The sequence below is a fragment of the Eubalaena glacialis genome, chromosome 1, assembly GCF_028564815.1.
Source record: "Eubalaena glacialis isolate mEubGla1 chromosome 1, mEubGla1.1.hap2.+ XY, whole genome shotgun sequence".
Classification (NCBI taxonomy): Eukaryota; Metazoa; Chordata; class Mammalia; order Artiodactyla; family Balaenidae; genus Eubalaena; species Eubalaena glacialis.
In genome coordinates, this window is record NC_083716.1 from 170,569,533 (window position 1) to 170,582,299 (window position 12,767).

The window sequence follows — 12,767 nt, forward strand, 5'->3', positions numbered from 1 at the left end:
TTTTTGCTACACCTTCTTCATCTCTACATTTTTATATATCTAGGACTATATTCAATGATTAAAGTGTTAGAAAAGAAAAACTGTGAGAAAATACTAAGCAGAGTTGGGGATTTTATTTCAGAGAAAGTAATTTATGCATGTTCTCTTGTTTAGTAATCACAACAGACTAGTTGGTTAGAAGATATTATTCCTATTCTGAAGATGTGCAAACTGAGTCTTAGTGGGGTCTGTCAAATCACTTACTGAAAGACATAAAGGGAGTAAGTCACAGACTTGAACTTGGAACCCGAGCAGCCTGCCCGTACCTGTTCTTGCACCCACTTAGCAAGATTTAACAAGATCCGTATATCTAGCTCCTGATGAGAAGTTAATTGTTCTTTCATGTGACAGTCCTCAAGTTTTCCTGAGTTTTCCACCCTTTAGCATCTAATCTGGATATATTGATTAAGCACAATTACCCAGTTCATGCATATTTTCTACAACAAAACCCATATATTTGGGTATCCCTTTTAAACAATTGTGTTCAAATGAGTTGGATCAAAAGCATACTTTATTTAGGAGCATTTCTCCCCATTTTCTCATAATTCCCAGTAAACTGAAATTCTTTTTGGTATTTATTGCATTTTTATTGCATTGGCCTTTCATGCTATAAAAAAACAGGTTTGGGGGTGAGGAATGGATACAGAAGGTACATACAAGAATCAATGGGTTTGCTCTCTTCAAATACTCATCGATCCCCTCTCCCCACAGAGTCACTACAATAGACATTCCTACAATGTTCTATGTGGCATTATGTTAAGTCTTCCTGGCCACACAGACCCTCCTATGTTATAATTGGGAATAATGACCACTATTCCAGAACCCTGAAAACACTTTGTAGATGATCTAAGATTTGATCTTTGCAAATATATCACAAAGTTGCAGATTAGATTAATGTGTGGTATGGTTCTTCATTTGTGCAAAGTCACCATTTTGTGACTAGTCCTGAGGAGAGACAACGAGATTCTGGAGAAACTTGATTACCTTTGCAAGAGTGACTTCTTTTATCTATGGGAATTCTTCCTGAGGTGGGCACTGTTTCTTCAAGATCAAGTCCAGTTACTTTCCCTATTCCTGGAGGAGAATCTACAATTCCTGAGAAGAGAGGCTTTTGTTCATCGTCAATGGAGGAGATGAAAGATGAAGATCTGCTTTTTTTCTCTTCAAAGTGTTTCTTGGACCTCTGATAATGTCTTATGGTATCTACAGAGTCTTCTGGATCATTTGTGGTGCTTCCTTTGCCAAAATCTATCAAAGAAAAGTTATTTTATAGAAGAGAATCAAATGTGAGACTCTATGCCTACTGCACTATCTAGCGCTACATAAACTACCTTTGTCATAGTGATTTTTTTTGGAATAACTTTAACATAGATTTTTTTTAAACTGCCAGAAAAGTTGTTCTTTCTCTTTTTCCTACTGAGAATGTAACTATTTAAGAAGACTTTTTTTTTCTTAATTCATAGGACATTAGATTATCTTAATGAGATACGCTATTCGTTCCAAAATTAAAAGAATATCTGTGGTAGTAATAGCGTTTATATCTCTGAAAAAAAACTTTAGGATAACTTAAACCTTATTTATACATGCTCAACAGTCATTTGTATTCTTAAAATATGGTGTACTCTTTCTTGAAGGAAATGAAAAAGTGAAGAAAAATGTGTTCCAATTCTAAAATGTCACTGCTGTGCAGCTTATTGTTTGTTTATTTTTAACCTTCATGCCCTCTCATCTGTGGTGGTCATTCCACATTGTGAAGGTCAAAACCGGAAGCCTCCTTGTGGTAAAGGCTGGCAGGCTGAATTTCAACCCTAGTTCAATGCATGTAATGGCCTTGACATTCCAGGCAGCTTGGTTGTGCAGGATATTGCAAGGAATATAAAGCTTAAACACAGTAATTAAGGTAGGTTTACCTAATTACATTAAAGCCAGTAGTGCATATTGGCTGCTTTATACTGAAATGTCAGGATAATTTCAGCCCTGAAGGTTGTGTTAGAACATATTTCAGCAGCAAAAACTCCAAGAGACAAATCGCAGAACTTGTTTCCATTAGTGTCCTGGGGAGACAGTATAATTCTCCATCTGGTTACCGCTAATAACTAACCCACATACTCCAGAAGGTATATCATTTTCTAGAGAAATGTTTAAGACAGTGTCTCCATCTATTCTCTGCCTGGTTGTGCTTACTTTGTTATTTATAGAAGGCCAAATGAACTGATTTAAGGCCACTCCAGAGAAACTTCCAACTGTTTTTTAAAATTCCCATATGGCACAGAAATTAAACAGAGATCTTTTTCTTTTATTTAAAAAAATCATAATTTAAAATATGAGAAGCTAGAAAGCAGCCCAAGGTAAAAATGGATAGAGTTTAAAAACCAGCTTCATGTGAAATTGTTATTAAGGAGTTAGTTTACACCTTGCCAATTAAAGTTCAATGTAGTGCAAGCAGATTGCTTAATTTATTTTCTTTAAGATTCCCCACTTGCTCAGTGATTTCATCATTACTGAGAAGACCACAGACGTTTCCAGGCTCAAGCATTGTTGACATCATTGATTACTCAGTATCACTTATATTTCTCTACTCAGCCGCTAATCTAGTTGCCTGTAAATATCCAGATCAACTCTTCTTACACAAGCCCTTTCTCTCCAGTGTCACGGACACAGCCTTCCTTCATTCTTGTCATCTCTTCCTCTGTTTCCTTTGATTTTAACTTCTCCCCTCCTGAAAATTTGATCAACATTTCCCCACTTTATAAACATATCATTTCATTCCTCAAAAAATAATAGTTTCCAATTTTATGCTAGTAAATGTTAAAAAACTTAAACACTTCACTTCTCTAAATTATACTCATACCTGCTTTGTGAATTGCATCAGTTTGTTGCTCCTAAGTAAACGTTTGTGCAGTTTGGGCATCAATGGGATTTGAATCAACAAAGGCTTCTCATCTTCCCCAAAATGCTTTTCTTTTAAACACGTTCATGGAATCTTTTCCAGCGGAATCAAATGTAAACTGAATTAACATCTAATTCATATGTCTCTGATCTAAGTAAGGATAATGCTAACATGGATATTTGTAATGAATGTACATCACAAATTATTAAATCACTTCGCCTTTTTGGCTTAAAAGACCTTGCGAGTTCTCTGTAGATTTGTAAATCCTCATACATAGTAAAATGTTCTGTCCCACCTACCACATGGGCCTTGGTCTTAGTTTACTAAATTATGGCTTGATTTTGGATGCTTAGGCACAAATTCATCAGTCAACATATATTGCTAAACTGAATTATAACTTGCTGATTTCAACTCGGGACATGTGTTCACAAAATGTGGTGAATGAGGGATTATTATCTAGTTCTCTAGTGAAACGGAGCAAATTATTTCGTACACGTGGTATCTAAATCCTTTAGCAAGAATTTCAGGTAAAAGCAGGATCATGAAAGAAGAAGAAAACATTTGATATCCTTGAATTTTTTCTAATACGTAGGGGAAATTACTCCACATTTATTTCTGTGTTCATTGCCACTGGATCATCAGCCAGCTGCGTTTTGGAACTCAGGCCACGTGAACAGTTTCTCTGATGCGGGCCAACTGCAACATTTTTCTGTTCCATACTAGATAAATCAAAGCTTCAAATCTGATCATTTAAAATGACAATCTATTTGTGGATTAAAAGTGGAAACTGCTCAGGCTTAGGCTGGAGGTTGGCTAATGGAATACATGATATTGGGCTGAAATGCATTATAATTGGCCTCCAGGTACCTCTAGATTTTGATGGCTTGTTCCATTTCTAGTTAAACTGGATTATTTAATAGACATTAAATAGCATTAGGTACTCTTTTCCTTAATGTTATTCTCAATGCTATTTTATTATTACGATTTCTTAATGTTGTTTTCTTAAAATGCTATGTAGAAATAGTATTCCGAATAGTAATCTGAGTAGTTTTTACATTTTCCCTTTTGCTAGAAATGAGACTGTATAATCATTCCTGTTACCATCGTTTTACAAAGAAAAAAAACCTGCCTATTTAATTAAGCCTCGAATTTTTCTGATTTAGATGACTGAAAACTTTTTAAAAAATCCCTTGTTTCTGCGGGCTGACAGTTCACCTCCTCCCCTTTTCTCACAGGAGCCAATTCTAAAGCAGTTGTGAATTGTCTTGTAGGTGTCTCTCTGTGTTCAGGATGGATTGAAGAGCATAGAACGAATGTCCTGATGGAGTGGTTGACCCATCCATCTTAAGAATGATTATATAAAATTCTTACATTTCAAACAATCTGGGAACAAATGCTTGTGCTCTCTCCATCATTTATGGAGTCTTTCTCTCAGGTGATTTATCATTTTTATTTGTCAGACCCAACAGGTGGACCCAACTTTTGGTAAAAGAGAGGCATTTAATGTACTCTCTCAGCATTTGCGTTTAAGATTTCCTACTGGTAACGATTTTGAGATAAGTTGAGCATTTTCCAGCCGAATGCATTAAAAAACATTTATTTCATTGGAAAATTGGAGTCCAAAATAAATTTCTTCATTTGATCTCAAGTACTTTAGTTCTTCTCTAGCATCAAAGAAAGTTGAAAGTGGATTAGAGTCATTTTTCTATATAAATAAAGAATTTATCTTAAAAATTAAAATAAAGAAAGATACATTTATATATTACTGAAATGGATAACAAAAGCTAATCATTATTTATTACTGGAGAAGATATTCCAACGAGATGCTAAAGTATAATAGCAATATATTTAAAAACTTAATAAAATTAGAATTTGACCCACCCATATTTTGTAAAAAGAAGTTTAACAGTGTATATATTTACTCCTAACTTCAATAACTTTCACAGAAGTTATTTATTTTGGAGAAACACTTTCAAAACTTTACTGACTTTTGGATGGCAATGTGAAATCACTAAACCAACATTACAAGGAGATAAGGTTTATTGCTATTCTTTGAAACACAGGTATGATGAGTTCAAGACCTCTTTCCACTCATTTTCTGGAACACTAGATTTTACCAGTTGATATATATAGAAGTGCCCATTTCAATAAAAATTACATGGGTAGGGAAATGAGAAAATTGCTCTTAGGCCGTGTATATCTCTTAAAATGGGTACCTGTTTTTTATGACATGCGTGGCACTATCTAAATCCAAAGTAAAGAAGATGCTGAATATTTTTTTCACCTTTATTTCCATCCCTTTGGTTGGTACAGTCGTATCTTTAGCACATTTTAATTTTTTTCTGTTTTCTGGGGAGGCCTGTTAATTGCTGTTCTCACTGAATTATTCTCTCTCAAAAGGTCACTGGCTCCCTAAATCAGCCATTAGTAGCTACTTTGATATTGCATTTTTCGTTCATAGAAAAAGTTGAGCAGAATATTCCAAATATTTGGTCACAAAAGTGCTATCAGTAAAAAATATATATATGCTTGTGTGTGTGTATCTCGTGTGCCATTATACATGCTATTGTACTAAAATTTATGTATATTATAAAATATACACAACATAAAATTTTATTTTATTTTATTTTATTTTGGCTGTGCTGCACAGCTTGTGGGATCTTAGTTCCACAACACAAAATTTTAAAAGAAGTATTCCCACAACCCAATAAGCCACATTGGCACACTGTGAAGTAAGTACAACCCAACTCTGAAGACCAGTTAGAGACTATTTTTCAACATGTTCCGAACGGTTATACCACATTTATTTCTGTTCTGTCCAACTATTTTGCCAATGCTTGTGATCACTAAGGAAGCCATTGAAGATACAGTTTTATTCTTCACTTTCTGTAAAAATAACATTTTACTTCCCTCTCAGGAACTATAACATCTCCCCCTACAATGACCATAGGCAGTTTGGGGAGGTCCTGGGTACCTCCATGCCAGAATTTTAGGAAGGAAAGAGAACTTCTTGAATATATCTTCAAAAAAATACAAAGTGTCCTTAAATTTGGACCTGAACTGACAACTCTTTCTTGTCAGGAACTGAGTTTATATTCTTAAAAGAAGTGTGCAGCCTATGAGGACAAACCACTTTCATCTACAAATGCATTTTAGGAGAGAAGTGATCTGACATGTTAAGCTTCCATTTAGTCCAAGTCAACTTGCAGAGGTTCTATATGTATCTTTTCATTTTTAATATCTCTTTTTGAATGTAAGCTCCTTAGCACCACGTGGCAGGCATGATGGGGGGCGCTGTGCAGGTGAGAGTTGAAGCCTGAAGAGTTCCAGTGTTGTGTTGAGTAGGTCGTGAGTGGTTAATTGTAAGACTCAACCTCTGTCTGTCTCCAATGGCTAACCACGTGTTCTTCCCTCTGGTTCTTGATGTCTCTGCTGATTAATTCACAGTCATCAGCACTCTTGGATATCTGCCCTCAAGGTATTGTTTCAAATGAGCAGTAAACCAACTCTAAAGTAATCAATACATTTCATGGGCAGCTTTTAGTTTATGTACCCTCCTATCATTTAGTATCAATTTACTATCATTTAGTATCAATTATCTTCTGAAAGTTCTCTGCTCTTTATACTTACTTATATGCATTTTCCTCCCAGATATTGATTCTATATCAAGAAATATAGAATGAGCGGCCCTTTCAGATCTTTAGATTGAGGTGATTGGGATTAAATTGCTTTCAGCAAATTTTAAACTTGCCTATTGCACCATGGAGTCCTGAAGACTGGAATAGGCTCTCAGGCTCTGGATAACTGGAGTTAATTGTGTTTTCATGTTGACCAAAAAATGCTTACTCACTGACACACCAGGAAACTTCAAAGAGCTATAGGCAGGCAAATCCCTTACCATCAACACTTTATATAAAATGGGTCTTATAGACTAAGCCTGTGATTAAAGGAAAAGTTTTCAGAATCAATAGAAATGTCTACATGCATAAGCACAATATAAATTGTGACACGCTCTCAGGGTCTTGTCAGGAGATAAAAACGTTAAGTTATTTAGCTTGAGAATGAAGAAACTAAACAAGATTGAAAGGAGATTTAATAAATCTTCAACTGTATGGGGGACATTATTATATAGACAATATTGTCAAGCTGTTCTTCATTTCTAGTGAGATCAAAATATGAGATTAACTTCAGGATAAGGGATTTAGATCAAGTCGACAGAAGAACAGCTTGACTGTTATGGTTCTGATTTTAGAAAAAGTCACCAGGAGAATAATGAAGGGCATTGCAGTAATAAATTATCACCTATCTGTGAATGGTTTATTGTTCTGCAATCAGCCAGAGGATTCAACAGTTAGCCCAATTCAACAGATATTTATCAACCATGCTTTGCTAAAAGAATCTGCAGTTTGATAGAGAAAAAGGACAAATATACCAATAGCCACTATACAGGGCAGATTTTGAAAATAAAGATCTTCCTTGATTTACAATGGGGTTACAGCCCAATAAACCCATTGTAAGTTGAAAATATCATAAGTTGAAAATGCATTTAATACATCTAACATACTGAACATCATAGCTTAACCTAATCTACCTTAAACATGCTCAGAACACTTAACATTCGTCTATGGTTGGGCAAAATCATCTAACAAAAGCCTATTCTACAATAAACTGTTGAATATCTCATGTAATTTATTGAATACTGCACTGAAAGTGAAAAACAAAATGGTTGTAAGTGTATTGGCTGTTTCCCTCTTGATCACGTGGCTGACTGGGAGCTGGCGCTGCCCAGCATCACGAGGGAGCATCACAGCATATCGCTAGCTGGGAAAAGATCAAAATTCAAAATCTGAAGTATGGTTTCTTCTAAATGTGTATTGTTTTCACACTATTGTAAAGTGAAAAAATCACAAATTGTTTCATCGTAAGTCAAGGACCATCCGTATAACAACAGGGAAGTGGCTTAGGAATTCATGAAAGAAAGAAAACCTATATTTTTGAGGAAATCAAGAAAGAGTTCACACTGAATATCACTGAAGATTAACCTTGACAAAAAATGTAATTTAATGGATGAAAAAGTGGTGTGATATAGTTGTGTGTGAGTGTGTGTGTGTGTGTGTGTGTTTGAGGATAGGGGAGTAAATTCCAATTAAGGAAAGGATATAAGCAAAAACACAAAAATGATGTACGTGAAAGAGAGGGTAGCTGAGTTCACTTGAAATTTAGGGCAAGTTAAAGCTAGTAGATGCTCTCCCCTTCGGAGAGAATCCAGAGGGAAGAGGGCCAAGAAAAGAACTTGGATTAAGAAGGCAAAAGGAGGAAAAGAATCACATGGAAAAGGCTCAAATGTTAGTTCATTAACTCAGTCATTCTTTCAACAAATATTTGTTGAACACCTGCTATGAGGCAAGCACTGAAGCTTCAGGTGACTAAATATTTCCTATGGGGCTTATGATCTACAGGCAGATATCACTGATTAAATGATGATGCAAATCATATGGAAGTACAACTGGAATAAATGCTGCAAAAGAGAGGAGCTGATGGGGAAGGCCAGGTTAGGGTAGTGAAGGAAAGGATGGTATGAGATAAGACTGAAGATGTAGGCATAAACCTACCCTATGAAGAATTTAGGGAATGGGAAGTCTTTAGAGCGCTTTAAATATGTGGGTGACATAAACATACCTGCATTTAGAAAAAAAAAAATCACCAGTGGTCCAGTGTGGAGAATAGATGACAGAGGGCAAGTTGGGAAGGTGAGCTGAAATGTGTTTCAGTATTATGGTAGCTTGGCCCAGAGTTGTGGCTCTGAAGATGGAGAAAAGTGAACCAATAGAGACCTAGTTTGAAGAGTAAATGGATGTGTTGCAGGTGCCACTAACAAGACTCGTTACCAGGGTTGATGAAGAGGTTGAGAGATGGTTGGTTCCTAGATAGATCTATTTTGTGCAGTTTATTGAATGGTGATGCCATTTAGAGACACGGCAACTGATGGAGAGATAGGTTTCCAGCAGGACATCATGATTTCAATTTAAGAAATGTTGAGTTTGAGCTGCCCTTGCGATTTCAAGTAGATGACTTAATAGGCATTTGGATATATGAGACTGAAGCTCAGATGGTCTGGGATTAAGATATAAATATGTACCTCTCCTATGTGAAAATATAATTAAACTATGGGTATAAATGAGATTACTCAGGGAAAGAGTATGACATAGAATAAGAAGAGAAGAGGGCCTAGGATCAGGTCTTGAGAAACACTGTTGAGAGCTATCAATCAGAAACCATATCATTAGCTACTGAAAAAAGCAAAGGATTTGCCTTCTTAAAGTCTGAATAAAGTTTACCCTTGAAATCAGAAGTATAATGAGCATTTAAGTAAGAAGAACTGATAACCACATGTTCTGCATTTAAATTTTAGAAAAGAATGAATTACCTTTCTCTCCTTCACTATCAAATGACAATCTCCTTCTTCGTAGTTTACAGTTGTCTCCTTCAGACTCATTCATGCACTGGGATTGTAATAAGAGATCAGCCTTTGTTAATGGAACGTGAAGACAAAATGGAAGATTATTCAATTTGAACACAATGTATCATCAGTAAACTCTTTACTATTTCATATTATTTCAACCACTTTGAGACTTAATTATTAGATTGCAGGCAAATAGCTACAATACTTTGCTTAATGGTTTTCTCTAAATTATAAAATAGTCTGCTAGAATAATCCTAGTAGTTTCTCCACTTAATGGGGAAATCAGAGTTGTAGAAGTTATTTACCAGAAGTGTTTGGGGATGATGTTGTCAACATTTAGAGACAACACATTCCTTCATGTGGAATATATTTTATGTAACTTGGTAAAGTTAAAATAATAATAATAATAATTTTAAAAATTGCAGAATCTGCATTACTGCAGAGAAAAAAGTGTAAACTAATTATAATTAGCTATGATGTTTAAATTACATGGTAATGATGGCAAGGTTAAATTTCACAAGAATAAATATAAGGTTGAATTCAATAAACACTATGTTCTGAACCCTTGATTATTTTGTTCCCCATTCCTCCTTCCTCCCTCTCTTGTAAACAAAACTGGAAGTTTCCAAATAAATGAAAGAAATGGAAGCTTCTGTTTTATTTATTTGGTTGCTGCCTAAACTTTTTATGTAAATAAGTTATCTGAGGTAGGTGCTTGTTGTTTTTCAAAGCAAAGTAAGAATGAGGTTGGTGACCTCAGACTGCAATTTGATAGAATTCTGAATTAAAATCATTATAAAAAGAATATACTCTTGGTAACTTGAACCTCTTACCACCTAATTATTTTTCAACTTTTCAGCTTTTTGAAAAGAAGTAACTATCTGAGCTGGTGCTTCAGGTTATCAAATGGTACTCTTGTGACCTTAAAATCTTTGTCTCTCACAGTACCCTGGGAATTACTATAACTCCAGGGAGAATTAAATATACCACGTTTTACCTAACTATGGACTTGAGGATCTTTTATTTGTTAGCATTAAAATACACTGGCAAGTGTCAAAACATTTGGTTTCTGACAAAAAAGTATTTAGAATTGGAGTTGGGGTTATGAGGTTTGAGGGGAAGGGGATGGAGAAATAACCTAGTAATAAACTGTGGGCTGCAAGATAAAATCTATATTCTTAGAATACTCGTAGGTCATAAGGACACATTTTCATAGTGGAAGAGGGTGAGGGATATAAGGGCTACACTCTCAAAATTCATCCTAGGTTAAATCATATGTAGAATTATTTAAAATATTATTTCTAGTAGAATATATGTTCTTCATTCTGTAGCATTAATTTTGACTCAGGTATAAGCCTGATTAATTTATACTTCTGCACAATTTAGAAATTGTGTTAAATATGGACCTAAACTTTAAGAGTTTAACTCCTTCATAATTATTGAAAAGATATCGGTAAACAGTTTATGGTGTAAGTAAAAGCTGAGAGAATATTTTAACCTCTTTATAAGATAAACTCTTCCAGGCAATTTTCAATAGCCTAGAATCACCCATTTATTACAAATAATTGTCACACTCAATATAAACCAAGGCTATTATAAATCAAATATGTCACCCAAGAGTTCCTAAAAGGTCAAATTTAATTGAACTACCTAAAATTATTCAATATACTTGAAAGAAATTAGACTGAATTCCTTCTCTATAATTGAGAAATTCCAATATTAAGTTAGCTTTTTCTTTCAAATATTCACAGTTGGTTAAGTTTTTCTACACTATTCCGCTTGATCTTTCAGAGGTATTTGGGCAATCCAAGAATAAAATAAAATGTCAGAGTACAAAAGTAAGCAGGCAACATATACCTTTGCACTTTCATGCCTTAGGTTGAAAGTCAACTCTAGGTTTGTGAGAAAGTGATCAGAAAACTCAGGATACATATCCAAAACCTCTAGCAAGTCTTCTCTCTGGATCTTATGCAAGTCACAGTACGTGAGAGCTCTTACATCTGCATTAGACTTTCCAGGTTTGGCATAAAGATGAACCATTTCTCCAAATATATCATTTTTTCCTAAAAAAGATAAAAGGAGAAAAGGAAAAAAAGGAAATAAAAGGAATCTGAACTTAATGTTTTGCTTCTGAAAGTAGAAGGGGACCACTGACCAATCCCTGAACCAAAAATTTCATATGTAAGACCCTACAGCCAACAGACACTTGGGCAGCAAAATTCCAGTACCTCGTACTGGCTGCCCCAGTCATGTTTGTTCACTGACTGGAATTTTGCCTCTTAGAGCACTGGTCCTGGTATAATCCCCATTACTTCCTTGTTTTGATTCTTTGGCTAAGCATCTGGAATGCAGCAAACACGGCTTTAGTCTGCTATGTCACACATTGCTAGAAAAGAGTCTTGCCAATAGTAGGTGTGGTCTAATTTTGTCAATCTAGGAATATGGGAAAGGCTGTGGAGAGTCAAATTTTAAAACTTTCTATCTCAGGATGGTCTCCGGAGGTGATGCCAAACGTGGGGTTTTGGTGGAACTCTTTTAACACTTAGAGGACTAGGGGTACAACTTGAACATACCCTGTTTCCTTTAGTAACCACTTTTGGATTTGCCCTTAATAAAGTTGCCTAATTGTTTAATAAAGCTAGTTACATTTTCTCAAAAAAAAAAAATACAGTCATGCTTTTTTACTATATGGCCTTATGGCCTTTCTTCTAAAAGTGTGTCCTTCCTGCTTTTTTGCCAAACCTGGGGTTGTTTCACTGTCTGGCTTCTGATGGGCACCCCCCGATCCCCTCTGCCTAGCCACATGTCACCTCTTTCCTAGGTGTCCTTCAATGATGAGGATGATAACGACCGCAACAACAAACGCTTATTGAGGACTAAGTAGGTGTCAGGCACTGTGTCAAATGCTTAGGTGTATTATCTCACTTGATCCCCAAAATAACCTCATGAAAAAATTACTAATTATTATCCAAATTTTATGAATATGGAAAGAAGATTAAAGAGTGTAAACGGATTAGGTCAAGGTCACCTTCTTAGTTGGGTGAAGTAAAGGGAGGGAGAGAGTGGCCATGACTAAATCCCATGCATTCTGACTCCAGTCATAATCTTTGCACCCTTGATATATTTCATCTTCTCCCAATATTTTCCCTGAAAGTCATGGCCACTTAGATTTTCCTGTCTCTGAATGTCAAGACACTTAAAAATCGTACCTATGGAATACATGCGTAATAACTACTGATGGATTATTGATTACATAACTTTTAAAGGTAGTCAATGGCAGCGTAAAATGTACCTTCTTACATATATCCTGAAGCTTCTTTTCAGACTTAGAAAAAACTCCCTGGATCTGTTACTTTAGTTTTTGGTAGACAAGTT

The 12,767-nt window shown here is 35.4% G+C and overlaps 1 protein-coding gene across 1 annotated transcript in view; it reads right to left on the minus strand.

The window, feature by feature from the left end:
- The window catches only part of KCNH7 (potassium voltage-gated channel subfamily H member 7), a 441,344-nt gene that overhangs the window by 13,208 nt on the left and 415,369 nt on the right, over nucleotides 1-12,767 (minus strand). Inside the window, exons 11-13 of the mRNA XM_061200781.1 lie at nucleotides 11,250-11,455; nucleotides 9,357-9,456; nucleotides 1,024-1,275 (exon numbers count right to left, since the gene is read on the minus strand). Of these exons, the coding sequence (XP_061056764.1) occupies nucleotides 1,024-1,275; nucleotides 9,357-9,456; nucleotides 11,250-11,455 (558 nt within the window). The remainder of the gene's footprint in view (nucleotides 1-1,023; nucleotides 1,276-9,356; nucleotides 9,457-11,249; nucleotides 11,456-12,767) is intronic.